This window comes from Brassica napus, chromosome C4, assembly GCF_020379485.1.
Source record: "Brassica napus cultivar Da-Ae chromosome C4, Da-Ae, whole genome shotgun sequence".
Lineage (NCBI taxonomy): Eukaryota > Viridiplantae > Streptophyta > Magnoliopsida > Brassicales > Brassicaceae > Brassica > Brassica napus.
The window spans coordinates 57,780,370-57,807,980 of NC_063447.1; the positions used below are offsets into that span (position 1 = coordinate 57,780,370).

At 41.3% G+C, this 27,611-nt stretch overlaps 3 protein-coding genes across 3 annotated transcripts; 1 reads left to right on the top strand and 2 right to left on the bottom strand.

Moving 5' to 3' along the window:
- Positions 1-393: 393 nt before the first annotated feature.
- Positions 394-3,969, bottom strand: LOC106365635 (putative glucuronosyltransferase PGSIP8). Its single transcript, XM_013805080.3, has 3 exons — positions 3,536-3,969; positions 1,536-1,996; positions 394-1,177 (listed from the first exon to the last, which is right to left on the bottom strand). The coding sequence occupies exons 1-3, from the start codon at positions 3,940-3,942 to the stop codon at positions 489-491; spliced, it is 1,557 nt and encodes a 518-aa protein (XP_013660534.3). The 5' UTR covers positions 3,943-3,969; the 3' UTR covers positions 394-488.
- Positions 3,970-21,317: 17,348 nt separating this feature from the next.
- LOC106385188 (chaperone protein dnaJ 13) lies at positions 21,318-24,435 on the top strand. The gene is made up of 11 exons (XM_013825164.3): positions 21,318-21,626; positions 21,706-21,992; positions 22,366-22,563; positions 22,653-22,767; positions 22,848-22,934; positions 23,023-23,111; positions 23,201-23,285; positions 23,366-23,419; positions 23,547-23,627; positions 23,714-23,791; positions 23,867-24,435. Exons 1-11 carry the CDS (start codon positions 21,468-21,470, stop codon positions 24,257-24,259), a joined length of 1,626 nt encoding a protein of 541 aa, XP_013680618.1. The 5' UTR covers positions 21,318-21,467; the 3' UTR covers positions 24,260-24,435.
- A 30-nt stretch (positions 24,436-24,465) lies between these two features.
- On the bottom strand, positions 24,466-25,945 carry LOC106397356. The gene is made up of 3 exons (XM_013837948.3): positions 25,497-25,945; positions 25,162-25,243; positions 24,466-24,893 (listed from the first exon to the last, which is right to left on the bottom strand). The coding sequence occupies exons 1-3, from the start codon at positions 25,551-25,553 to the stop codon at positions 24,694-24,696; spliced, it is 339 nt and encodes a 112-aa protein (XP_013693402.1). The 5' UTR covers positions 25,554-25,945; the 3' UTR covers positions 24,466-24,693.
- Positions 25,946-27,611: the final 1,666 nt, after the last annotated feature.

Below are 27,611 nucleotides of genomic sequence, written 5' to 3' on the forward strand. Positions count from 1 at the left end.
ATTTTAATCTGAAAACGACGTCATTTTTTTTCTTCTTAAAATCAGTTTTGGATGACATCGTCTTGGTCTGTCAAGTCTCAACAGCGCATCAACTTTCGTAACGGATCGGAGGAGATAACACCGTTAACGGCATTGTATGAATTAACACCGTTTTTAAACGCAAGAAACAAAGTATGCATATTCGACAGAAACAAAGTGTAGGTATGTTAGCGCACAGCATTTATGTGTGGGTATGAATCGTCACATTTCGTAAGAGTGCAGGTCCGAATATGCCGTTTTCCCCACGTTTGTGCTCATTAACATTCACATCTTTGTATCTTGAACGCAAGAGAGTGAGTTAAACAAGAACACATACTAGGTGTAAACTAGGAAAAATTGATTAACCAGGTAAAATCAATAATGTTAGATTGAGTTGATATAAATGAAATGTGAATGAAACAATAATAATCCTTTATATACAGAACCAATATACGTCAAATAAAACACTCCTAATACAATTTACTGAAGCCAGAAGTGATCCCTGAGTCTCCCAGTCGTGGAAACAACACCTCTTTCTCAATCAAAACCTGGAGATGCAACGTGATCTTGAGGAATGCAACCCACACAAAAGGTGCGCAGCAAAATGCGTATCCGAAAACCGACAATGCTCTCACCACTCCATCAGGGTACCAAGGGAAGGCCATGACGAGGAGCGTCCCGAGGATGCCTATCCATGGAGTGAGAACAGGTAGCGTTGGTAGGAGGAGAGTGTTGATCGGTATGGATGAGAGAGCAAAAGAAGCCATCAAGTAGAGTGACCAGCCAATGAGTGGGTGTATGGTGTGAGGGATGGTGAAGAACGGGAAGACGTAGGCTGCTACTACAGAGAGAAGCGCGATGAACTTGAAACCTGCTTGGATCGTTGTTAAGTTGCCGTCAGAACGGCGATAACATAGCTTAGTTATGTTAGGACGAGCTAGTCGTGTGACCACTATGATTCCAAGGTAGAACATTGTTTGGATTATGGCCAAAGGCATCTCTGCTGAGTACCCAACAGTGGTGCGACGCTGCTCGTGCCATGAGAGACCTAGTGGAAGAACAGGCCATGACCACCAGTACCATGGCTTTAACCAAACGGCTCCTGGGAATGTAATCACACTGTTTGGTCCACAGGGTATGTTCCATCTTAGTTTAAGATCTGAAAGTAGTTAGATTATGTTATTATTATACTTTTAAAAAAACAATACATTCTACTTCTAATAGTACTAAACCAAGTTTTTATGCAAAAAATAGCACATAACAAAAAAATAAAATAATACATTCATGAAAAATAAATATATTTATGTTTAGAGTTTAATAGAGTCCAGATTTTAATATTTAGGCGTGAGATTAGGATTAAAGTTTTGGATATAGAGTAATTTAATGTTTTTATTTATTAGTAAATATTATTTTGAAGATATTTTAAAATGTTAATTTTGTGTTAAAAATTTAAAAATGTTATTTCGAGATTTGCCCATGTAGTAGTATAGAAAAGAACACTTGAGAGAGAGACTTACAGAAATAAGAAGCGTCCATTTGGTAGCCTAAGGGAAGTCGCAAGTGGCCACTGAGCACAGAGCCATTACTTGGAGGACGAAAGAGAGGCTGGTCAAGAAGATCAGAGAAGTAACTAACAAGAAAGCCTTGATCAGCTCCATCACGATTTTCTCTACCAACATGTAGCTCATGGAGCATGTCCTTGAACACTTCCAACGACGGTTGCAAGACGAAGAGGCCTGTGTGGAAGATGCAAGGGTTTATGAAGACCGCGCAGAAGGGTCCGCATTGGAACAGCTCGTCGGTTTTCTTAAGGAAGAGGTTATCGGCATCTAGCATGACTACACGGTCGTAATCAGACAATGCCCAAGCGTAGAGCTTGTTCAGAGTAAGCTTGAATCTGCTGTTGAAGTTAGTTTGCCTTCTGTATGGGTTGTCTACATTTTTAACTCTCACTACTTTAGCCCCATCATCCTCTTCCCTGTTCACACACACACTCGTTAGTATACACACACAAACACTTTCGGTGCTAATAACTAGTGTATGCATGCATGAATTGAAAGTAAATATATAGTCAAGGCTGGTCAAATCTAAAAATCTGTTTACGCGCCTAAACGGTAACTTAGTAATAAGTTAAACGATTTCTCTAGAACAATTTTAAGAAAATCAATTTAACAGTGTCTAAGCGCCAGTCTAACCACTAATATCTCATACAAAATTCGTTTTAGTTCCTAACTAAATTTTAAAGAAGTAATATACATACAATTTATACTTTCTAAATCGCAAAAACAATAATAATAATAATAATAATATTTACATCAAATGTTTATAATCTTTAAAATTTAAGAGTCGGCCCAGTTTATAGTTATATATTTTGTGTCTGCATGTCAAGTCTTAGTACTGTTAAAATTTTATAATAGGTTACGAAATTGACGTGTAGACGTTATTGCATACAGCAGATTGGCCGGCAATAAAGTAGTATTGTATACAATTTGACCTTTTGTCCAAAAAAAAAAGTATACAATTTGACCAAAAACACGTAGACAGCTCTTTCTAGTTTCCAAAGGATTTTTTCAATCAAGGTACTAAAGTCAATCAACTCTCCTTTCATTCAGTGAATCAATGTACTAAGTTTTTATTGCCTTCCGATAGCTTTCTATCCCCAATACTACGACTGCTTCAACTTTTATGGGTGAATACATTGTTGACTAATAAAGGATCTTTTACTAAGATACTACGGTTTACTAAGATATTGCTTTCCGAGATACTGTTTTTAAGAGAATTTGAAAGCTAGCTATACGACACCTAAAAAGTTTTTGAACATTGAAATCTTTAAATTATTTCATTAGCTTAAAGTATGGAAATGTAAATAATAGATATTTTCTGATACACAAAAACGCGTAGTATCGAGTCAATATATGGACAAGATATAAACAGACTTAAATGTGTGGGTCGATAACGATAAGTGTCAACAATATGTATCTACTCAATGTTTGATTCTCCCCAACTTTTACTTAATTTCATATTTATAATCCTTACAAAAACAATAAAGAACAAAAATAAAGAACGGTTCCTCAACGTATAAATGTTCTTTAAATTCATGAAACCGATCAACAAGACAAGAATTAAACGATATGCCCAAAAAAGACTACATGAAAGAATCAAAACCTATAGGTCTTGGTCATTTCAAGTCAGTCGTTGTCTCACTCGAACATTTTATAAGCTTCATTCAATTTACACGAAACGAGAAGTATATTCTTAGCTCATCTTGAATAAGAAATATCTCATTTTAAAAACCAACACAGAAAAAAAAAACTACTCTCTATTATCTAACCTGCTGTTTCACGCACGCACGATGCCATATTGACATTCATAGTGGAAAATAAAAGTGTGAAAATTAATTAAAAAATTGTATATTCCAGCTTAGTATTGGTTTGGTCTACGTTTAAAACGATGACGTTTGGTAACGGTCAGCAGAAAAATTTGTGGACGTTAGAAACAGAGGAAGAAGAAGACTTACAAGGTCTCAACCCATCGGAGAGGGACGTCGAGAGAAGCGATGACGACAAGATCAGCTTCCACGTTAAGATCTCTCAGCGATCTGATCAAGACTCGAGTCGCCACATAGAACTCGTAGTCCCTTGGCGTTCCCATGTACATCATCGTTGCGTAGGCGTTCTTATGCTCCGGCCGCCGCGTCTTCAAACCCCGTTCCCTTACGGCCAGCGCCGCGTTTGCTGCGTCTATATTCGTTTCATGCGGTTGCAGCAGCTGTCTCTCTCGATATGCTGTCGTTTTTATTACCAGAAGGGACAGAACACAACACAATAACACTAAACCTCTCTGCATATCCATTTCTTGAGACTCTGATTTTTTTTTGAGGGAACATGTAAATGCATACGCGTATATATATAGACGACAATGCATCAAAGAGAGAGGAAGGTTTCTGGGACACTGTGAAAGGGTTAAACAAGGTATTAATGATGATTGGCCAATCAGATAATTATTATAGTTATATCTTTATTGTTTGAATTATAAGAAGGAAAAATAAAGTTCTTCCAAAATAAAGGGATATACAATATGACTTATTCTTGGGTTACCTCTAGGTTCACCAACCAATTCATATTCGATATCTTTTAAAAAAGGAAACAAAATATTGTCAAATTATATTATCTTTTTAAAATTAAAAAGTAAAAAGAAATAAATAAAAAATAGTAGTAATTACAAAAAAAAATATTTTTAACGTCTTCAGCTAAACATTAAACCCTAAATCCTAATTCCTAAATCCTAAATCCTAAAACCTAAACCCTTGGGTAAACCCTAAACTGTAGGATAAATCTTAAACTCTAAGATAAATCTTAAACTCAAAATCAAAATCACTAAACACTAAAACACTCAAGGGTTTAGGGTTTAAGATTTAGGGTTTAGAGTTTTAGGGTTTAGTGTTTTTATTTAGAGTTTAAGATTTATCTAAGGGTTTGGGGTTTACCCAAGGGTTTAGAGTTTACCCAAGGGTTTAGGGTTTTACCCAAGGGTTTAGGTTTACTCAAGGGTTTAGGGTTTAGGATTTAGGGTTTAGGGATTAAGATTTAGGGTTTAGTGTTTTGCTGATGACGTTAAAAATATTTTTTTTAATTCTTTTTTTTTGTAACTGCTATTTTTTTTTACTTTTTTATTTTAAAAACATAATATAACTTCATAATATTTTGTGTACTTTTTTAAAAGATATTGAATTTGAAATAATGAAATCCTATTGGCTGGTGAAGAGGTTCACCCAAGGGGGTGAACCCAAGAATAACTCATACAATATTCTCTACATATATACTCCCTCCGTTTCTCAATAAGTGTCGTTGTAGAGAATTAATTTCGTTACAAAATAAGTGTCGTTTTCGATTTTCAATGCAAATTTATTAGTTTTATTCAGTAATTTATTTTTCTATTAGTTGAAATATAATTAGGTGTATTGGTAATTGTGTTTTTATATAAATATACAAAATTAATTGTTTCCTTAATTCTTTACGTAAAATAAGTTAATTATTATTACTAGTGGCTGATTATTGAAAATTATAAACTTCCATTTACTTAAAAGATTTTCTTATACTTCCCACTCGTATTGGCTTTCCAGAATAAAATTAGAGGTGTTTGAAAATTGAAAAATATTGATTTTGAGTTCAGATTTCAATGGTTTAAAACGAGAACACCTTTTACATATCTCGAGTCACATTTTTGAACTTAGAGAGATGTGTAACGCTGTTTAGTCTGTAACGCACAAGAAGATGGTGAATTACGGTTTGCTTAATATGTTTTTAATAAACTAAAAAGGTGAGTTATGTAAGTAACCGTATCATTTTATTCTATAATATTTTGTTTGGCAGCTAATATTATGGAAGGAGTCAATTTGGACCATGTGGACTGAGCCTTTTGTCCTATTGTCAAATAGCAAGTGGTGTGCAATCTCATCCTAAGTTCATTTTATTTATTTATTTCTCGTACATAGTTAAAGTACTTATTCTTTTTTTTTTAACTATATTTTAAAGTCAATTCTGTTGAGAAACTCACAACTAAAAAAGAGTGGTTTGAGGAGACAAAACAGAGAAATATCAATTTAGTAATGACATTTGATCCAAAAAAAAACAGTCTATTATGTTACAACCGATTTGAATGGTAACCTCAAAATAAATGATACAAAACAAACATACCAAAATGATTGCGAATGGTAGTCCACACCTACGTTGTACGGAAGCTTCATCGGAAAACAGAATCGGAATCGGAACCTTGTGGAAGCTTACAGAATCTCGATTCCAAAACGCTTCTAAAATATTCTCTTAAAAAACACGTTGGAAGCTTACGATTCCGTTTTAGAATCACGCTTCCATTCTTTTAAAGAAAAAAACTACAATGTCTTATATCAATAAAAATATAAAATTATAGCTTTTCATTTATATAAAATCCAAATTTTAATAATATTGAATAGATAGAATATAACTATACAAGTATAAAAATTAACAATATAAATTATCTTTATGCATTGAGGTTTTTATTAAAGATAATCATATATTCAAATATATTATGTCAATTAATTATAAAGTATTAAAAATAATTAATATAATAATTTATTTTAATTTAATTTATGTGTATTTTCACAGTTTTAATATGAAATCATTTCGAAATTATTATAAATGAATAAATTCTTTACTTTAAATTTAAATCATATAATTTTTAGTTCTATATTTTTAAAAATCTTATATATGTATATATATATATATATATGAATACGCTTCCAACACGTATCCGCTTCGTAATTATTTTAAAAATCTCGTTTCCGCGCTTCCATACGCTTCCGCTTTCACGTACCCGCTTCCGCTTCTACGTAACATAGGTCCACACTGAGCCAATAGAAGTTTTCTAAAAAGATTGCATTAGAGTTCCAGTTGTGGGTATCTATCATTGTCGCATATATGAATTACACATTTTGTAACATAATAACCATTTCATAATTACGCAACAGAATTAGAAAGGACTGAGACTCTGCGGATATGTTTTCCGGACTTCAAAATCACTTATGTTCCACGAACGCAAAATCAGATTTCAGACTCTCTAGCTAGATAGGACGGCTAGGTCTTTTTATAAGAAACTTTATATTATTGGTTGTTCTATTCCGGTTTGGTTACCCAAACCAGCTCAAGTTTGGAATAGCCGTTCGTTGTAAAAAAAAAATTTATTTCATAATTATTTGATATATTATTACAAAATATTGCTCGTACTGCTTATATATTATTAGATAAAATCTCTTGTTGTATAATTATGTATAGGCTGTATTAGATCTTTTCTGTTAAGAATATATTCTTTCTTTAATAAAAAAAAACAAAATACTGGAGGAGAATAGATTAAAAGGAAAGAGGAAGGAAAGTAAGGAACGTTGACTGATTAACAATCATACGACTCTTCTCATGGTTGAAAGTCACTTGAAACCGTGTCAGTTCATGATGTCTGTAAAATGGTCTTTAAGATTACATCCACCATAGTGCCTCTTCTAATTCTGTTGACTTGTGACATACTTTATTACTCAATATTCCAAAGGTAATTACCGAATTGTTTTGCGTCTGGATTAAGTTTATATGATGAAGATAATGAATCTCTTTTGAGCAAAAACGATAATGAGTCTATATACGACTATTATACTAGATTTTAACAAAAAATGGTCTACAAAATTGGTAATGGAAAAAACAAATTGTTAATGGAAACACATTTTAAGGTTCTTTTTACATTCTGGTTTACACATATATATATATATATATATATATATATATATTTTTTTTTTTTTTCCAAAATCTTGATTAACATCTATCTTATTAAAACATAAACATTATGTTGGACCTAACATTTATTTTGTAAGTTTTTAAATTAAATACATCTTTCTACTTTATAGTTAAACCTATCTTAAATCACTAATATATTTTTTTTTATACTACTATCCATGTTTCCAAACAATGTACTCATTTCTTTATATTATTATTCATGTTTCCAAACAACACTATAATTAATTTTGTGTCCAAACAATATAAAATATTAGATCTCTTCTTTTTAATAATTTCCCATGTTTGAAAATGCGCCGCCGAGGGCCGTATACTCGCCGGAAAAACGTTCCACGCTCGGTGGCCGTGGCGATTTGATGTTATTCGGTTACTAAATCGGTGAAAATTTTAAAGTTCATCATTTTGTCTATTTGAAGCTCATAATCACAAGTTCTATTGCTGATCTGTTATAATTCAATTAAAACTAACAAGATTAAGAAGAAGAAGTAGAGAAATCACGAAAAAAGGAGAAAAACGGCTCTGGAATTTGCAGACGGATTGTTGAAGACGAGGGCATTTTAGTCATTTGACTTCATTAAACCTAAAAACCCAAAAAACCGTCCAAAACGTCTCAACCTCTGCTCGAACCGTGCTCTGACGCAATAATCATCCAGACACTAACCACTAGACTACGTATCAATTACTGACATATAGTACATATTTAATAGATATCAAGGGAAATGAGATAAAAGCCCTAAAACTACTCCCCGATTAATTCCCGTATAATCTCCGAATAATAGATTCGGCGCTAAGCGCTATCTCACCGCATGCGTTGCGCCTAGTGTAATTTTGAACAGGGATAATTTCTAACAATTTTCTTAAAATTATTTAGATAAATTAAATAATTGAAAATTTCAAATCCTTTATAAACAACAAAAAAATAAATAGAACTTATTTTTACACGTTTAAATACTACAAAAACATTTTAATCAATAATAAATCAATTAAATTAATGGATTATTTTATTTATATTTCCTAAATAATGGTTATATAATTTATTTAAGTACCACAATAATTCAATAATAGCCATTACATATATATATATATATATATAACGTTATACATTGTACAATAAATATAATAACAAAAATTGTTATAAAATTGTTCAAAATATATGTTATCTAAAAAATGCTTAACACTAATTGTTAACAACAAACTTAAATCGATTATAATATAAACCAAATTATTAACATGATAAATTACAAAAACAATTATAATAAAATTAGCTAAGCTATATAAAAGGAGTAATATGATCAAGAAATATTTATAGTGCTCAATTATTTTATATCTATCATTTTCTCTATCAAAATTTTGTAAAAACTTCATAATTGCATAAAATTGCAAAACAATAAACTTTAAAATTTGGATTAAAAGGTGACAAATTATGAAAATATAAAATTTAAATCAAATTGGATTACATATCTGTCATCCATCGGTTAGTCTCGGGTCTTAGTATTTTTTTTAAAAAATATGGATATTTTTAAAAACTTAAATCGAATTATCGGATCACCGGATTATAAATATGGATATTTTTAAAAACTTAAAAACACTGATTTAAATACACAATATTCTTATTAATTAACAAAATATTTGTTAAATTATTAGAAAAAAATTCATCATAAAATATTATCAAGATTTAGTGTAACTTTAAAGGTCGGTCATCTGATTACAGAGTAGTGTTGAACGAATCATTCTTTCAAAAAAGTTGACAAAACTACAAACATAACGATGAAATAATTATAATTTAGTATCATTTGTCGCGAAGGCCAAGCAATAAACACACAACAAGTTATCGGACCAATTCCAACGTCCAACTGTGTATTTGTAACCTAGAGTTGCCTTGCCTCTAAAGCAACTCTCACTTAATCTTCATATAAATCTGTCAATTTTTTAAATCTCTCGAAGACAATCTTAAATCTCTTTCAGTCCCTTTTGCATTTTGAATAAATCTCCTCAATAATCCACTTCAGTTTTTATGTTACTTTTCTATTTTACTAACCCCACTTGAGCAGATAACAAATAAGCTTGCTTTACATTACCTCACAAAGTTCACCACTATGTTTTCTTCTAACTCTATTTCTTAAGGTCCACTAAAGGCCCATAAACATACGAGCCAGTCGGCCTACAAATAAATGGGGACTCAATTAAACATTTTACAAAATAAGATACCAAAAATAAACTTTCAAAAGGATATTAGGTGTTTGTACGAGATTCAGTTGATCGGAATGATGAACTTCAGGATGGGTGACTAAAGACGTTTTTATTAGAATCCGACAAATGGTTACAAGATTGATGGGAAATAAGGAGACAAGATGTGAGGTCTAAGCAACAAGATCAGAATGATCGTTTAGAAACCCTAGATCTAGCCGCTTAGTGTGTAGGTTGTCCAAAAGCCCTCCGCTCGTTGCCTCCTCCTCCACTCTTATAGCGCCTCTGTTCGTGATGCCCTAATCGCACTTATCCTATGGGCCATGTCACTAAAGGCCGAGTATGCGGGCCTTGGTATTATTTCGTCAAAGCCGAGTACGACTGATCATCTTAGCCGATTGGCTTAAAGTACTCTAGGGTCGAGCCAACGTCTTTAGCCGCTAAGCCGACTAAACTCAACCGAAATTGTCGGGCTACGGCCTGTTATTTGATGGGCCTTGTGGAGGGATGCAATCCATCTCCTACAATAAGTCCCCCCCCAGTTCACTTGTGAGCGGCTTGTCGGTCTCAGTGAATTTGTGGGTCAGGTTCGTTCATATAACAGGACGTAATGCCAGCGACAACTCGCTTTGCCAGTGTATGATTTTAGTCGCCTGTTGCATCTAGTCGCTCCGAGCTGCGTCTTTTGATGATGCGTTGTGTTTTACTCGGGGGGTAAACAACTCGCTTTGCCTGTGTATGATTTTAGTCGCCTGTTGGATCTAGTCGCGCCGAGCTGCGTCTTTTCATGATGCATTGTGTTTTACTCGGGGGGTAAAATTCTCCGGTTTTAGAGCCCGGGCGGTCTTTGGATGGTTAGTTCTGTTGAGTCGGTTTAGACCAGAACCGGAGATTAATTTCAGCTCGAATTCCTGATTGAAAACCGGTTTGAGCGAGAAGCCGAACCGTCGCGAGTAAGTTTTTGGGCATTTAGGCGGCCTTCGAAGCCCATTTAGGCCTTTGTAGACCTAATGATGATGCTTCGAAGAATGCGCCTCGTTTTTGCTATAAATAGGCTTCTCCTCTTCACTTTCGTCATTCTTCTCTGCAGACTCAGGTATCCTACTTTCTCTCCCTTCTCTCTACTTTTGTTTTCTCTCTCTAGATAAGTCTCCCGTAGAATACGCTTAGAACTTTATCGGTTTAGTCGTTCCCCCCGAGTAGAAAGATGGCTTCGAAGGGTCGATTGTCGCGTGAAGAGAAGGGGAAAAGCACTGCTGCCCCATCAAGCCCCGCTAGGGACGCGGACGGCGGTCCGCCGGATGAGTTTGACGTAATTCATCGCGATGCCCTGAGAGACACGGAGAATATGAGCCTCTCTCAACGCCTTCTAGTCGCTGATGCTCATAGGCAATTTCGTGAAGAGGCCGAGGAGAACGTTGAGGATGAGGGTAGAGAAACAAGTGGCTCAGAAGCACCTAGTCAAGTCGCGAGATCTCGGAGGCGGACTCAGCGGAGAGGTCAGTTTGATCAGTCAGCTTCTTGTCCATCGCCGAGGAGTGTTCCTTTTGACGAGTTAGACTGCCGCCCCATAGTATATCATCCTGGTGGAATCTTTGAGGAGCTTCCTCCGCTTCCTCGAGAGGTGTTACGCGACCCGCAGGTTCAATCGTGGGGGAACGTATTCAGTTCTTGTTCCTCTAGCGAGACCGTGAAGAGGTTATTAAGGGAGAGCGGCGGCGCCGGTGTCACTTTTCTTATTCCATCTGCCGAGCAGCGCCCGTGGTCGCCTCCGGTCGGATATCAATGTGTATATGAATCCTATTTCCAGGACCAGACCAAGCTCTGGTTCCCAATCCCTCGGCTGATCACGTCGTACGCGTTTCGTCGGGATATTGCTATTTCTCAGTTGCTGAACGGGTCACTGCGTATTGCGGTCATGCTGATGGTCATGGCTGCGGAGATGGATATCTCGATGAGTGTGAGGGTGTTCGAAGAGTTGACTTTCACGAAGGCGGAGCCAAACGGGATCTTTTCGGTAAAGATGCGGGCAAATTACAACGTCTTGACGGGCCATCCTAACAAGACGCAGGATTGGCAGCGAGCTTATTTCTATGTTAAGTCTGACGAGCATGCCTTCGAAGAGCCTCCGGGGGACGACTATCGCGTTTTATGGAATCCGTTACTCGGTAGAGTTTTGACTGTTTTACTCGCGTTATGATTAGGAGTTCTAACACCCTTCTTTCTTTCGCAGTTCGTCACCCTAACACGATCGCCTATCCTGAAAAGTTCTTTGAGAACGCTCAACTTATCGCAGCGCACAGTCATCTTCGTTGGCCGGACCTTAGCCGAGAGTGGATTCGTCGCCAGCAAGCTAGGATCGCTAGAGGTAAGGACGCTGTTTTCGTCTAGAGAAGTTATGAACCGTTGGAGTTCTTATATTGGGTTTTCTTTTCCTTCTGCAGTTGATTGGGAGTCGAGGCTTCCTTGTGTACTAGGCACTCGCAAATCACGTCTCTCGTTATTTACCCGGGAGCAGCAAAAACTTCTCGACAAAGCCAGAGAGATGGAGGGAATCCCGGATTTGAGCGCGCTGCTTAGAGGGAAGCTCCAAATGATTTCGTCTTCTGCTGGTACTTCGGAGGTCAGACCTACTCGCGCAGATGGGGACGCGGACTCGGAGCCTCCAGCCCGTAGCCCTCCGAAGGAAAGGGCTACCAAAAGCAAGAAACAGAGCCCAGAGGAACAGCCTTCTACTCTTGAAAGGAATGTTCCTTTAGAGATGGCCCCGTCTTCCGCTGATGCCTCTGAAGTCGCGGCGAAAAAAAGAAGAAGAAGAAAGACGGCAAGAAGAGGTCTCGCGAGGAGACTTTTATGGAACCAGCGGGGACCTCAGCGGCTATGGGGAGTGATGATATGGGAAGACTTGACCCGATCGATTCTACTCGGGGGTCATCTGAAGGGTGTCCCAAGAAGAAGACTAGGAGGACAGCCGCGGGGGATGAAGGTCGATGTGATGGGACCCCCGTTCCCGAGGGCCCTTCTAAAAGCGGAGGCGGCTCTCAGGATGGATCTCCATCGAGTAAAAGAGCCCCTTCTTCTGCCGCGAGGGGGAAAGATGGTGAGAGTGGAGGTTCTCTTCCGCAGATGTCGGGAAGAGGATTCCTGGATCGCGTAGAATTCTTGTACGACGAGAGGACTCCGCTGGTGCTGAACCCGCTTCGATGCGCGGAGTTAACCCGTCAGATCCGTGGCGGGACGGAGGTTCTCTTCCGCAGATGTCGGGAAGAGTATACTGATGCAGCTGTGGCGAGCAAAAGGGTAACCTCGTTTTCCCTTGCTTTTTCTTTCTTGCAAATTTTTTAAGTGTTTATTGCTTTATGCAGAGTGACGGGAGCATGAATTATCTCGTGGAGAAGTACGATAGCACCTTGAAGCAGACGATGACCCAGCTGGGCGCCTCGGAGAAGCTCGCACGAACCAGGTTGGGCGTGATCGAGAGGTTACGTGCCGAAAACAAAAAGGCCGGCGACCAAGCGGTCAAAGAGAAAGAGGTCCTCCGGGTTAAGTTTGAGGAGTTGAAAGAGAAGCTGAAGTCTGACCGTCTTGCGAAGAAGGAAGCTTTACGCGAGAAAGCTCGCTTAGAGCGGTTGGTCACTTCCCTTGAGGGAGAGAAGGCCGAGCTCGAGGAAGAGAGGGGGGCTGTCGTTGAAACGCTGATCAAGGAGAGGAAACGTCTGAGGAACTCTAGGGTGCAGGAGGTCACCCGCGAGAGGATCAAGGTTCAAACGGCTATGGCGGACAAGTCTACTCGCTGCGTTGATAAGATGAAGGGTTATCTGGATCGCCTTAACGCGCTAGAGAAGGCCAAGAGTCTGTACGGGCAGGCTTCAGGGACGAAAAAGTGCCTTGAGATGATAAGAGATAGCGGGACTGAGATCCCGCAAAGTATGATCGACATCTTTTCGGAACAGGAGAAGGTGCATGAGGCTGAGGTCGCTAAGCTCCGTCTTGAGCCATTCTCCGAGGATGACTTTGCTCTCTCTCCTCTCAACCTCCCTTCTCGATTTGTAAGTGAAGATCTCATGGGGGTACTCGACCCGTACGGATCGAACGTTGGTTTGATTGGCCACGAATCGGCTTCCCAGCTGATCACTTCCCGCGAGGCGACCGAAGATCCAGTCGATGAGCCGATGATAGACATCACTTCCGCTCCGCCGGAGCGTATGGTCGTTCCCGAAGGAACTCCCACCGAGGAGCGTCCTGACGGGAACGATCTCAAGGCGACCGGGGACGCGATTCAAGCAGACACAGGGAATGTAGCCGCCGAAGATCCGGTCCTGGTTTCTTCGTCCGAGGAGCGAGAAGAGGACGAGGTGGGTGAGGAAGAGAACAGGTCGTCGCCGGCACTTATCAAAGAGACGGTCCGGGATTTGTCAGCTTCAGACCCTCCTGCTCAGGTTGAAGACCTTGACGCTCAAGCCGTTGAAGAAGAAACGGCTGAACCGCTTGCCCCGAGCAGGGACGACCAAGACATTGTCGTTTGATCTCGTTGTATGTAATAATAGGATGTTTTCTTCTGTGGTCTTGACAGACCTTGTTGTTGTGTTTTTAGACTCTCTTTTTTCTTCGTGCTTTCGGCCTATCTGTAGTGTTTGGAAACATCAGATTTTTATCATTAACCTTTTGCAAATGGACAAGTGATGAACCGGTAATTGGTTTTACTCGGCTGTTATCATGTTTCGATTTGGAGTTAAATCCAAGGCATCTACTCGGTCGAGTAGAAGTGACCACGGGGGTGCATCTACTCATAACAAGTTGTCCAATTTTGCTAACAAAGAGTTGAGTATAAGAGTGGAAGGTTCTTCTGTCCGTTTCCTCAGTGACAATTAAGTAACCGGGTAGCTAAGCCGTTACATTTTAGTCGAGAAAAGGCAAGGATTCACTCTGTTTAGTCGGTTCAATGCTTAGGCATAGGTGAATCGCGACTGTTTAAGGTCCTGGAGCCAAGTGTCTGATCAGGACATAGCTTGTAAGCAAAGGAGTGTGAGCGTCCGCGTATCCTCTGCTGGAGGTACGAGAGCCATTCGATATGAAAGCCATTATCTATTCGATTGAGATCTAGGTAAGGTTTTGACTTTGGTTTTGTTACAGCTGAACCTGTTTAAGGCTGCCTACGTACCTCGGTTGAGGATCAAGCCATTCGTAGTTCGTTTTTCCCGAGTAAAAGTGGCCGTGAGTGGCGCATTTACTCGGTCGAGTAGAAGTGACCATAGGGTGCATCTACTCGGTTTTTTTTTGTTACAGCTGAACCTGTTTAAGGCTGCCTACGTACCTCGGTTGAGGATCAAGCCATTCGTAGTTCGTTTTTCCCGAGTAAAAGTGGCCGTGAGTGGCGCATTTACTCGGTCGAAGCGTCGTAGGTGCATTGAGTTCCATGAACGTGGGACTTCTTCGCCGCGCGACGTTTGGAGTCTGTATACGCCAGGTTTGACGACTTTAATGATTTTGTAAGGTCCTTCCCACCTGGCGCCGAGTTTGCCGGCGTTTAACTCCTTAGTGTTTTCGAACACTTTGCGCATGACGAGGTCGCCGAGTTCCAGAGGTCGGGCTCGAACCTTTTTGTTATAGTAGCTTTCGATCTGGTGTTGGTAATTCTGGATGCGCAGCAGAGCCTGGTCTCGTCGTTCCTCTATCTCATCGAGGGCATCGAGTAGCATCTCCTTGTTGAGCTCGACGTATTGAGGCATCTTGGAACGTCGAAGGCTTGAAACGTTAACTTCAGCAGGAGCCATTGCTTCGACTCCGTAGGCGAGGGAGAAAGGTGTCGCTTTAGTCGATCCTCGCGGGGTTGTGCGGTGGCTCCATAGGACTCCGTCGAGTTCGTCGGCCCAGTGACCCTTTTTCAGGTCCAGACGCTTCTTAATGCCATCGATGATGAGTTTGTTTGAGGATTCTGCCTGTCCGTTACCTTGCGGGTAGCGAGGGGTGGAGGGGCTTAATCGAATGTTCCACTTGCTACAGAACTCCTTGAAATTACCTGACATGAACTGCGATCCGTTGTCGGTGACAATTTCATAAGGTAGACCATGGCGGCAAATAATGTTTTTCCAGACGAAACCGCGGACTTCTTTGTCTGTGACTTGAGCGTATGCTTCAGCTTCGATCCATTTAGTGAAGTAGTCGGTGAGGACCAGGATGAAGCGTCTTTGGCGGGAACAAGGAAGCGGTCCTATGATATCCATCGCCCATCGCATGAACGGGTAAGGGGCGGTGGTTGTGCGCAACATCTCGGTTGGGCAATGGATGCTGGGGGCGTGTCGTTGGCACTTGTCGCAGCTTCTCGCGTATGACTCGCAATCAGCGTTCATTGTCGGCCAAAAGAACCCTAAGCTCCTTACTTTGATTGCTAGCGCGCGTCCGCCCGAATGATTTCCGCCAGCGCCTTCATGCGTCTCTGCCATAACCCTTGCTGTCTCATCGCCATGGATGCATTTGAGGAGGACTTTACTCGCCGTCCATCTGTGCAGTTCATCGTCGAGAACGACGTAATGGGCGCTGCGGGTTTTTAGCCGGCGGGCTGCCCATTTTTCTGCTGGGAGTTCCCCCTTCGAGAGGTAGTCGATGAACTCAGTTCTCCAATCTGGGCCAAATCCGTCGTCGTCTGGAGCAATGGGCTCGACAACCTGGGCGATGAGGGTTTTGTCGGTCAGAATATCGATGCTTGGTTTCTCGATACGATGTATCGGGATTGTTCGTTTAACTTGGTCATGAAGCTTGCTACCAAGGGCTGCGAGGGCGTCGGCGCAGATGTTTTCGCCTCTGGGAACTTTGATGAGTTCGAAGGACTCAAACTCTGCTGCTAGGCTTTGCACTATTTTGAGATAGGCGTCCATTCGATCGTTGCGGGCATCGTAGTCGCCACTGAACTGATTGGCGACTAACTGGGAGTCGCAATAGGCGCTTAGTCGTTTAGCTTTTACGGCTTTTGCTAAGCGGAGTCCGGCGATCAAAGATTCGTATTCTGCCTCGTTGTTTGAAGCGGGAAAGCCAAAGCTAAAAGACTGTCTGATTAGCTCTCCGGTCGGAGACTGTAATTGGACTCCGGCGCCTGCTCCTTTGTTGGTCGACGATCCATCGACGTGCAGCGTCCAGTTCAAACTTGGGAGTGCGAGATCTTGTTCCAACTCTGGGGCCAGTTCGACCAAGAAGTCCGCAAGAACCTGTGACTTTGCTGCAGTGCGGTTCTTGTAGATGATATCGAGCTCGCCAAGTTCAATGGCCCACTTTGTGAGTCTTCCAGACCTGTTGGTGTTTTGGAGTATCGTTCGGAGAGGCTGATCAGTCAACACTTCTACCGAATGCGATTGGAAATAGGGTCGAAGCTTTCTCGCTGCTTCGACGACTGCTAAGGCCATCTTCTCCAGAGTCGGGTATCGCGTTTCTGGCCCGGTCATGCGCCGGCTCGTATAGAAGATGGGCTTTTGCTCGCCGCGGTCTTCCTTTATCAGGACGCTGCTGACGGCAGCTTGTGATACTGCGACATAGAGAGACAGGACGTCACCGACGTCCGGCTTAGCGAGTACAGGAGGTGTTGTCAGGTATTGCTTGAGTTGAGTAAATGCCTCCTCGCACTTCTCGTCCCAAATGAACTTCTTGTTTCCTCTCAGGAGATCGTAGAAAGGCAAGCACTTGTCAGTGGATCTGGCAATGAACCGGTTTAGAGCGGCTATTCTCCCCGTGAGTCGTTGTACTTCTCTACTGTTTTTTGGACTCGGGAGGTTCAGGACCGCGGATATCTGTTTCGGGTTCGCCTCAATTCCTCGCTGCGTGACAATGTAGCCGAGGAACTCGCCAGAGGAGACTCCGAACGTGCACTTTGCCGGGTTCAGCTTCATGCCGTACTTGTTGAGAGTTTCGAAGCATTCTTGCAGGTGACTGAGGTGATCAGTGGCGTGGAGAGACTTAACCAGCATGTCGTCGATGTATACTTCCATGGTGATACCCAATTTATCTGCGAACATCTTGTTTACGAGCCGTTGGTAGGTTGCTCCAGCGTTCTTTAAGCCGAACGGCATGACCTTATAGCAGTAGGTTCCCCTATCTGTGATGAAGGCTGTCTTCTCGCGATCGTCCGGGTGCATCATTATTTGGTTGTATCCAGAGAAAGCGTCCATAAAGGTTAGCATCTCGTTTCCAGCCGTAGACTCGACTAAACGGTCGATGTTGGGAAGAGGGTAGCTGTCCTTTGGGCAGGCTTTATTTAAGTCGGTAAAGTCGACGCAGACGCGCCACTTGCCATTTTTCTTTTTGACGACTACTGGGTTCGCCAACCATTCGGGGTAGCGGACTTCGGCAATCGAACCTGCACCGAGTAACCGGTCGACTTCTTCATTTACAGCCTTAGACCTATCGGGACCGAGTTTGCGTCTCTTCTGGCGGATGGGCTTGAAAGTTGGATCGACATTTAGTTCATGAGTCGTTATAGTCGGATCAATGCCTTTCATGTCTGCCATAGACCATGCGAACGTGGAAATGTTCTTTCTGAGAAAATCCAGAATTGACTGCTGCATTTCCTCAGAAAGGTACGCGCCAACCCTCACAATTCGACTCTGGTCGACGTCGTCAATAGGTAACTCTAGGACTTCGCTTTCTTGAGAGCAGACTTTTGAGGTTGGAGTAGATACTGAGTTTACGGATAATGACGACCGCTGAAGTTTGACTGTGGCGACTAGGAGATCTCTGGCGGCTCTCTGGTCCCCGCGCAACGTTTTAATCTTCCCGTCCGTGCCAGGGAACTTGACGCACTGGTGGTAAGTGGAAGGAATGGCTTGCATTGAGTGTAACCAAGGGGTACCGAGTATAGCGTGATACGGAGCTTTCGTGCTTACGACGGCAAACTTGACTGTTCGAGTAACGCCGCATGCACGCACCGGGAGGCGGATCGTTCCCAAGATAGTTTCTGAAGACCCGTTGAATCCGGTTAACGTTCTGGAGGACGCTTTTATGTCATCGAGGTCGACTCCCATCTTCTGCAGGGTTTCTCGGAAGATGAGATCGACGGAACTTCCGGTGTCGATAAGGATTTTGGTGACATCGTACTCTCCAATTCCAAGGACGACGAGGAGTGGATCATTATGGGGCGTGTGGACACCCACAGCGTCATCTGGTGAGAAGGTTATCGGAGGATGACTTGTCGGTTTAGTCGGCCATTTCTGGGACGTCGCGACTTGTCGACGATAATCTTTCACGGAACGGACTGAGTCCCCGTTAGGGGGGGAGCCTCCCATGATAACGTTCAAAGACTGCCCCGCTTGTACTCGCTTAGAGTCCAGTAGGGCGCGGAGGTCTTTGGATATGCTGGTCTCGGGTGGTGAAGATTGAGACTGACCTTTAACTCGCTCCAACTGTCGTCGTAAGTCTGTTGGTTTTGAACGGTTGAGCTTTACGCGAAGATCGCATGCGCCGGAATTGAGTTTATCTCGGAGATCGCTAACTGGTCTTTCGTTGTCGTTAGCGTCGCTTGCCGAGATGCGTCGAGACTTCCGTGCATCCAGCATTGTTCGGAGATCTCTGTGCTTGGAAGTGCTTTCGTTTTCTGATTCGAACTTCCGTTTAAGGACGTCTCTCAGATCTCCGAATACAAGAGCATCGTCGTTCTCTTCATCGGACGACAAGGATTGCTGAGAGAGTATCACCTCGATGCGTCTGCGGTTAGCCGGGTGCTCTTCGTCGGCTGAGGAATCTCCCTCGCCGTTATCCTTCGGGGCTTGTTCCTCGTCATCTCGTCGCGAAGCATCGTTTTGCTGTCCTTTTCCTGTGGCTTTGCGTTGGGCTCTTCTTTCCTTATTCTTGCTCCAGCTTTTACCGTTCTTTGGTTTAGTTTTCAAGGGCTCGAACTTAAACCCGCCGCTCGCGAGAGAAGAGAGATAATGTGCGTAGAGAGATTTGCATTCCGTTGTATCGTGTCCCTTGACGTCGTGATATTTGCAGTGCTTGGTGAGATCGATGGTCCTGGAAGGCCCCGCTGCTGATCCGGCTCCCGCCGTAGGTTGGGTGGTGCAAACAGTGTCGACTTGTTTGTCGGATGTTTCGAGTTCTCTTACCCACTTGTTCCACCCCTCTCCGCGAACCACGAGAGTAGAGATCGGTTCGTTATTCTCGTTGACGACATACATGTATCCGTCTTTGCGGCCGTTTTTGTCGTTTGGAGCGTGCTGGCGCGGCTCTTGTCGCGTGTTGGCGTTTTTAGCCGCTGGCGCTTTGGGTGCGTTCATCTTGCTGAGAATGGCGTTGGTATCTTCTTCCATTCGGATGAAGTTGTCGGATCGCGCGATAGCGTCCTGAAGCGACGTAGTTGGATTTTGGTATAAATCCTCCCGGAATTTAGAACGAACCCACAAAGTGTTTCGCAAGGCGTCAATGGCAATACCGTCTGGAATGTCAATCCTGGAGACTACGGCTTTGAACTTCTCCATGTAGTCGCGAAGACTCTGGTCTTTAGTTTGGTTGAGGTTCCACAAGCTAGAGGCAGTGGCGCTGCGCTTGGTGAACATAATGTAAGTCTTGAGAAAAGCTGCTGATAAGTCGCGGAAACATCCGATCGAGTTCTCCTCCAACTGGGAGAACCAAGTCAGGGCTTGCTCGTGAAGAGTCTCAACGAACATCTGGCAGTAACCTGCGTCCCTTTCGTCGTTAGGGAGTCGAGCTCGCGCCATCGCGATGTTAAAAGCTGTCATATGCTCCACCGGGTCTCCGCCGGGCTTATACTCGGGTAGGCGCAGCTTCTCTATCTTCCCGAGTTGCACGCTAGTCAGCGCGCGAGTAAAAGGAGTACGTGAGGTTGCGGCGAGTACACTCTCTATTTGGGGAGCTGCGCTGGTTACTTGGTGGATCTTTTCGCCCATTTGTTGAAGGCTGAGTTTGAGCTCAGCGAGCTCGCGTATTGTAGTGAGATCTGGACCTGCTGGGAGAGCATCTGCGAGAAGGGCTTCGTTGGGCTCCGAGTCGTCGGAGACATGGTCGGCTCCGGTGGCCGTAGGGTTTGTGTTGAAGAGGCGGCGTCGTATCTGCTGGGAACGGCTCGTCTGTCCGTCAGGAGCTGTGAGCGCCGCGACCAACGCAGCGAGTTGGTCGTTGGTTGTCTTTTGGACTTCGTCTTGGCGAGCGAGTCGAGCCATGACGGAGCTCATGAAATCTGAGGTAATGGGTGGCGCGGCTGCAGGAGTAGGGGTCGGTTCCTCGCCCGGAGCGCCGAAGGCGGCGTCGTCTTGAGCCATGTAGATCTAGAACGTTACTTTAGTCGCCCCACGGTGGGCGCCAATTGTTTGTACGAGATTCAGTTGATCGGAATGATGAACTTCAGGATGGGTGACTAAAGACGTTTTTATTAGAATCCGACAAAGGGTTACAAGATTGATGGGAAATAAGGAGACAAGATGTGTGGTCTAAGCAACAAGATCAGAATGATCGTTTAGAAACCCTAGATCTAGCCGCTTAGTGTGTAGGTTGTCCAAAAGTCCTCTGCTCGTTGCCTCTTCCTCCACTCTTATAGCGCCTCTGTTCGTGATGCCTTAATCGCACTTATCCTATGGGCCCTGTCACTAAAGGCCGAGTATGCGGGCCTTGATATTATTTCGTCTAAGCCGAGTACGACTGATCATCTTAGCCGATTGGCTTAAAGTACTCTAGGGTCGAGCCAACGTCTTTAGCCGCTAAGCCGACTAAACTCAACCGAAATTATCGGGCTACGGCCTGTTATTTGATGGGCCTTGTGGAGGGATGCAATCCATCTCCTACATTAGGGACGAAAACGGAAAGTTAAAATGGACTTGGGATTCAAGCAAGGGGTCAAACCGTCAAAGCCGAGAGAGAGAGCAGCGGCGTAGTCAAAAACCCCCTTCACACAAATCTCCGCCGCGAAACCCCCAAAACCCTCCGGCGATTCCGATTCCGATTCGATTCGATTGAATGATGGGCGACGAAGCAGCAGCAGCACGAACCGGTCCCCAGAACAGAGAACTCTACGCGCTACTGAATCTATCCCCAGAGGCCTCCGATGAAGAAATCAGGAAAGCTTATCGTCAATGGGCTCAAGTCTATCACCCCGACAAGTCCCCGTCTCCTCTGGTTCGTGTTATTAACCTTTTTTACTCAAAATCTAATCTTAGTATCTCCATTTTATAGATTCACTGTATTGTGTTTTCAGATGAAGGAGGTAGCTGAGGAGAACTTCAAACGCATATGCGAAGCGTACGAGATACTCTCCGACGAGACTAAGAGGTTGATATATGATTTGTATGGTATGGAAGGGTTGGCTTCGGGGTTGGAGCTTGGTCCTAGGCTGAGTAAGGCCGAGGAGATCAAGGAGGAGCTTCAGAGGATTAAGAGGAGGGAGGAAGAAGCTAAGAAGATGGCTCATTTTATGCCTACTGGTTCTATTGTATTCAATCTGTCTATGCCTAGTTTTTTAGAGGGTGATGGCATCATGAGAGGGTACTTTATCTCTTACTGTCTCTTCGGTATAAAGGTTCTTGATTTGGGTGCTTAACTTAACCTTGGAGTTAGTTAGTTAGTTACTAGGCGGGAACGTTTCTGTAGCATATGGTTATTGAGAAAATATTTGATCTTGCGGTAGCTATGTGTTCTTTCGAAGCTTTGATGTCTTTTTGGTAGCATGGTTCTTGATTTGGTTGCTGTACTTGACCTTGGAGATACTTACTAGCTCGGAAAGATATGATCTTTGTGTGTATTGTGTGAGATTTTTGGTGCTCAGCATTAAGCGTGTTGACACTTGAGGATTTTTTTAAGGTTTTATTTACAGTAATTATTGGTCATTGATGCCCTTTTTTTTCTTGTGGTTGTTCAGAATGGTTATGGCTAGTCAAGTGCAGTCTCAGTTATCAAAAGATGATGCTGTTGCGATTGCGGGAAATTTAGCAGCAAATCAAAGGTCTGGTGGTGGAATTGGTACTGTCATTCTGAGACGTCAGCTTTCTCCAGTGTCATCCATAGAGTTCGTCGCTTCAACGGGTCTGCAGTCTCTTATTGGGATGCAGACAACACGGTAAGGCTCATGAGTTTTCAAAGTCAATATGTTTCTAGGCAGGTTTAGCTGACACATTATGGTTTTTTTTTTTTTTTTGTTGGGGACAGTCAGTTGTCCATACATTCAACTGCCACTATCAATATTTCAAAGTCTTTTAGTGATGGTTCCATCAACCTTACCAACACGTGGACTCGTCAGCTCTCAGAAACTTCAAGCGGAAATGTATGTTCTTCTCTGTTATGGTTTTGAATTGACCTTCTAAGAGCAGTTTTCTCGAGTTTTAAATAGTTTCTTCACTCCAGATTGAACTGGCACTGGGTATGCGATCAGGAATTACAGTAGGATGGAAAAAGAGAGACGAGAATGTATCTGCTGGTGGTGATTTGAAGGTACGCTGAGACTTCCAACCTACATTCTTACCGTTCCACCTTGACCAAGTCTCTTATTTTCTCTAGTTATGAATCTTGCTTTTACCAGATTGAGACTGGCGGACTCGGAGCATCAGCTCGTTATACTCGTAAACTTTCATCCAAGTCTCACGGTCGAATTGCTGCTAGAATTGGAAGGTATGCGTTATTAACGTATAACTTTGAGAAATCTAATGTGTGATAGATTTCTCATTTGACTTGGGATAAGTTTTTAAACAATTTTTCAGCAATGCTCTTGAGATTGAGGTCGGTGGTGGAAGGAAGATATCTGAGTTCAGTACCGTAAGAATGATGTATACAATAGGACTCAAGGTATATATATATCTTCAAAACTTTCAGAGGCATCTTAGCTAATCTGCTTATTTCCTGTGCTTTAATGACCTTTGTTGTAGGGTGTTTTTTGGAAACTAGAGCTACACCGTGGTGGTCAAAAGCTGATTGTTCCTGTAAGTCTTAACTTTCTTCTTCTTCTTATTCTTAAGAATAAGACCAGAACAAATCTTTTAAACCTCTGGAGTAGAATGTATGAATAGACCTTAACAAATCCATGACGAGTATCATTAACACGTGCAGGTTCTGCTCTCCGCATATATAAGTCCAGTATTTGCCACCGGAGCATTCATTGTTCCAACATCTCTTTACTTTTTGTTAAAGGTGAGAGTGATTGAACCCCTCTAAATAACCACTTCTCCTCTCTCGTTATATGGTTTTTCGCCTCAAGTTTCTACTGTTGGACGCAGAAATTTGTGGTGAAGCCGTATATGCAGAAAAGAGAAAAACGTAAGGCCTTGGAGAATACAGAGAAAACTTATGGCAAGGTGATGATTTCTTCTTAGTTTGGTAACTTGTGTGATCTTGTTATGAAGTTTTTATTCTTAAATTGTGTGTTTTAGGTTCGGGAAGCAAGGGCGTCAGCTGAGAAAGCCCAGCAATTGCTACAAAACGTAGCCACAAGGAAGAAAAACCGGCAAGCTGAAACAGGCGGGCTCATAGTAACAAAGGCCTTGTACGGTGACGCAAAGGCCATAGAGAAAAGACACGAACACATGGAAGAAGAGGTGGATTCGGGAGTCATTGACGTGACAGTGCCCATGAACTTCCTTGTGAGTGACTCCGGGGAGCTCAAGCTCCATGAAGGAGTGAAGAAATCAGGGATCATGGGCTTTTGCGATCCATGTCCCGATCAACCTAAGCAGCTATACGTTGCCTATACTTACAATTCTCGTACCTTTGAGGCAATTGTGGGTGACTTTGAAGAATTGGTTATACCACAAGCTGGCCAGTGAGTATGAAAACTTTGTTGTTTTAATTAAATACGCATTAGTTTATTTGGGGTTTTGTAACTTCCAGTTTCATGTTTATTGATCACAACTTGCCTTTGAGGCTCTTTTTTTACACTTTCATTTCTCAATAAATTAAGCATTCTTGTTTGCTATAAAATTTAAATTGATTTTTATTAACATATGTAGTTTATTGTCAAATAAGTTTTGTTTTTTATTGATAAATTAGAAATATATTTATTGTAAATCAAAATGTTTAAGATTTAATGACATTATAGCAATGAATGATGTCACTTTTGGTGGAAAGGTTAACCCAAAAAATATAAATTAAACATTGACCATGTGAACTATGTGTGTTACATACCATCACCCTGCAATGATATTAATTGATTTGTACCACTATTGATTAGTGTAATGAGTTTGGCAGTAAGTGATAGAATTTAAAGTGTATTTGGACATAAACAAATGGAGAATATTGAGCGAAGGAAGAGGTTAAGTGGTCGGAAAAAGCGTTTGGCGTTCTGGGAGAGAGTTTGAGAGGCGACGTTCTTCACTTGTTGATGAGAAACCAAACGTGGTTTAAAGTCACCTCGTGCCATGACCTGCTTGTTCTTGACATCAACCACATATTCTTCTATTCCTGTCAAATCCCATTTTAATTATTGAATTTCATTACATAATATCGATTATGACAAATAGGATTAAACAATAGGTCGTGAATGATTCTAATTAGTACTTCTTAAGAGCAATTAAGGACGATGGTAAACGGTAGGTAGCAGCCAAGGAATTAGCACAACTAATGATACCTTATTAGCAAGTAGCTTGTGGGTTTAATAAATAATTCTATTTATAAACACATTTATTTATGAAACACATATTTGGTGGTAATATGTACGTAGAGAGCTCACCGTTCATCTTGGAGACAATCTTAGAGACTCTGTCTTGACAATGGTCACATCCCACATCTGCGTTTACCACTATAACTTGAAACTGAATTTTATTCCCCATGTTAATATTTTGTTTAGCATGTTTCTATAGACATGTTGCTTTAGTACTTTACACTCGAACTAAAAAGAACAAAAATAATAAAGATCTTCTCAAAACACAAGTTGACTGTTCAGTTTTGAAAAGAAGAGAAGAATGATCATGAAGATGATTGCAATGATTTGTTGTTTTTCCTATTTTGGTGTAAAGATGCATGAATGATTGGTTAAGAGACGAATGTATTATGTATGTGACGTACCGAAGGAAGTGAGAGTTCCTCACAGAGCATGAGGGTGCGCAGCCGCATGGCCTGCATCGCCGGCTCCTTTATTTCCGTCCCACGAGGCCGGCTTGCTGTAAATATATATGTAATCTGCTTATTTGTGTATGTAAAGGGTTCTTATATATGGTTGATCATTAGGCATGGAGGCTTTGACCATATTAAGAAAGGAATGTATGTTTTGTAATGTATGTATGTGAGGAAGACATTCAATTCGTCGTACACTATTATATTGAGAACTCCATCTTTACACGTTTCACCCACAATTTATATATATGATATAAAATAAGATTTAATTTTACAACAATCATGGATTAAAACCAAACTAAAGGTTGTTCTAAAATAGTAGCAAGTAGGATTAATAATAGCAATTTGCCTGCATAACGAGATAAAATTGCTTTTCTACTTTTTCCAATAATTTACGGAAACATGAGATTAAAAACGAAAGAAAGAACAAAGTATATGTCAATGAGGAAAAAAGTCTATTCTTCAAAAAGAGAGTTAAGTTGCATATCTTGGGTTTTATTATAAAGGGATATATGAGTTTACCAGCCCAAAACCCTTAACCATTTTTTAAAAATAGACCTAGTGATATAAATCATTATTGTGATGTCCATAACCGGCTCATACTAGAGAGAGAGAGCCGGCGGCTGAGAAGAGAGAGAAACCCTAGTTTACTTTTCCTTATGTGTTTATGATTTATACTATTTTCTTTTCTACTCTTTATTTTTTTCTCATGTAATTCTCGTATATTTATGTTATGATTAATAATAAGAACTTACAAATTATAATCCTTAAGTTTACAACACGTTATCAACACGATAGACTCTAAATTCCTAAGCTAAACAATCCGCCTAAAACCCTAACCCTTATCGGCGATAATCCTTACCGGCAAATCATCCTAATCCGGATCGCGAAACCTTACATCCCGATCCTTGTTCGCGACATGATCACGTGATAAGCAACTTCCCAACTCCAGCTTGGACAGCTCACATCAGACCCTAGCTCAGACGATCCAGCTCGCGGCAACAAAGACGTTCGCAGCCCGATCTCAGCAAGCTCCCGTTCGCGACAACATCTGCTCGCGACTCGATCAGCACAAGGACAGCTCGGGTTCCGATCCTGATCAGTTACAGTTCGCGGTTCTTCTCTCCTCGGTGGCCCATTCAACCCTACTTGAGGTTAAGGTAATTCGAAACCTTAAAGAGAACCCATAATCGAATTTGATTGCTTGATATGAATTGAAACCATAAAACCCTAATCATATATTACATGTTATGAATCGAAATCTTTTAATCAAACCCTAATGATCCAATGATCAAATCAAAACCATAAGATAATAGATCCAAACCCTAATCGAGATTGATTGCTTGATCAATTAAAATCGAAATTTTAATGGTTTTGAATCTCAAAAACTCCAATGATCTATTGATCAAATTGAAACTCTAAATAAATCCAATCCTAAAACTAATGCATAATCGATTTCTATCTAAAACCCTAATGTTGTTAAACCAATTGATTGCTTGATTACTTGAATATTATTGCTCGATTCTTTGACATAGAAAACCATATGCTAGGATTGATTCATAATTGAAATTGATTGATAGGATGAATTAAAATTGAAACCCTAATCTAATGATTTGAATCGAAATTGATCTAATTGCTTGATACGATTGAGTGTTTTGAAATTGAACTTAAAAACTGTGTTTGCTAGGATTGCATAATTACACTTGAATCTGATTGATTGATCAAATTGATAAAAATGATTGAAATTGAAATCGTATGGTATGTTAAGATTGAAACCGAAACCCTAAAGTCTTGAAATTAAAATCGTATTGATAGATTGATCACTTGAATAGAATCGAATTTGATTGATTATGATGCATTGCTTAATTGTTTGATTGCAATTATATAACTTAGAAATCGTATGAACATATAGAAACCGTATGATAGGCTTGCATTATAACCATATGTACATATAGAATTTGAATTGCTTGGACATACCTTGTGGTCGTGCGGCTTACCTTAAATCATATCAGTATAAACTGAATGCATCATGCATACATGAACACTTAGAATCTCGTATGCTAGGAT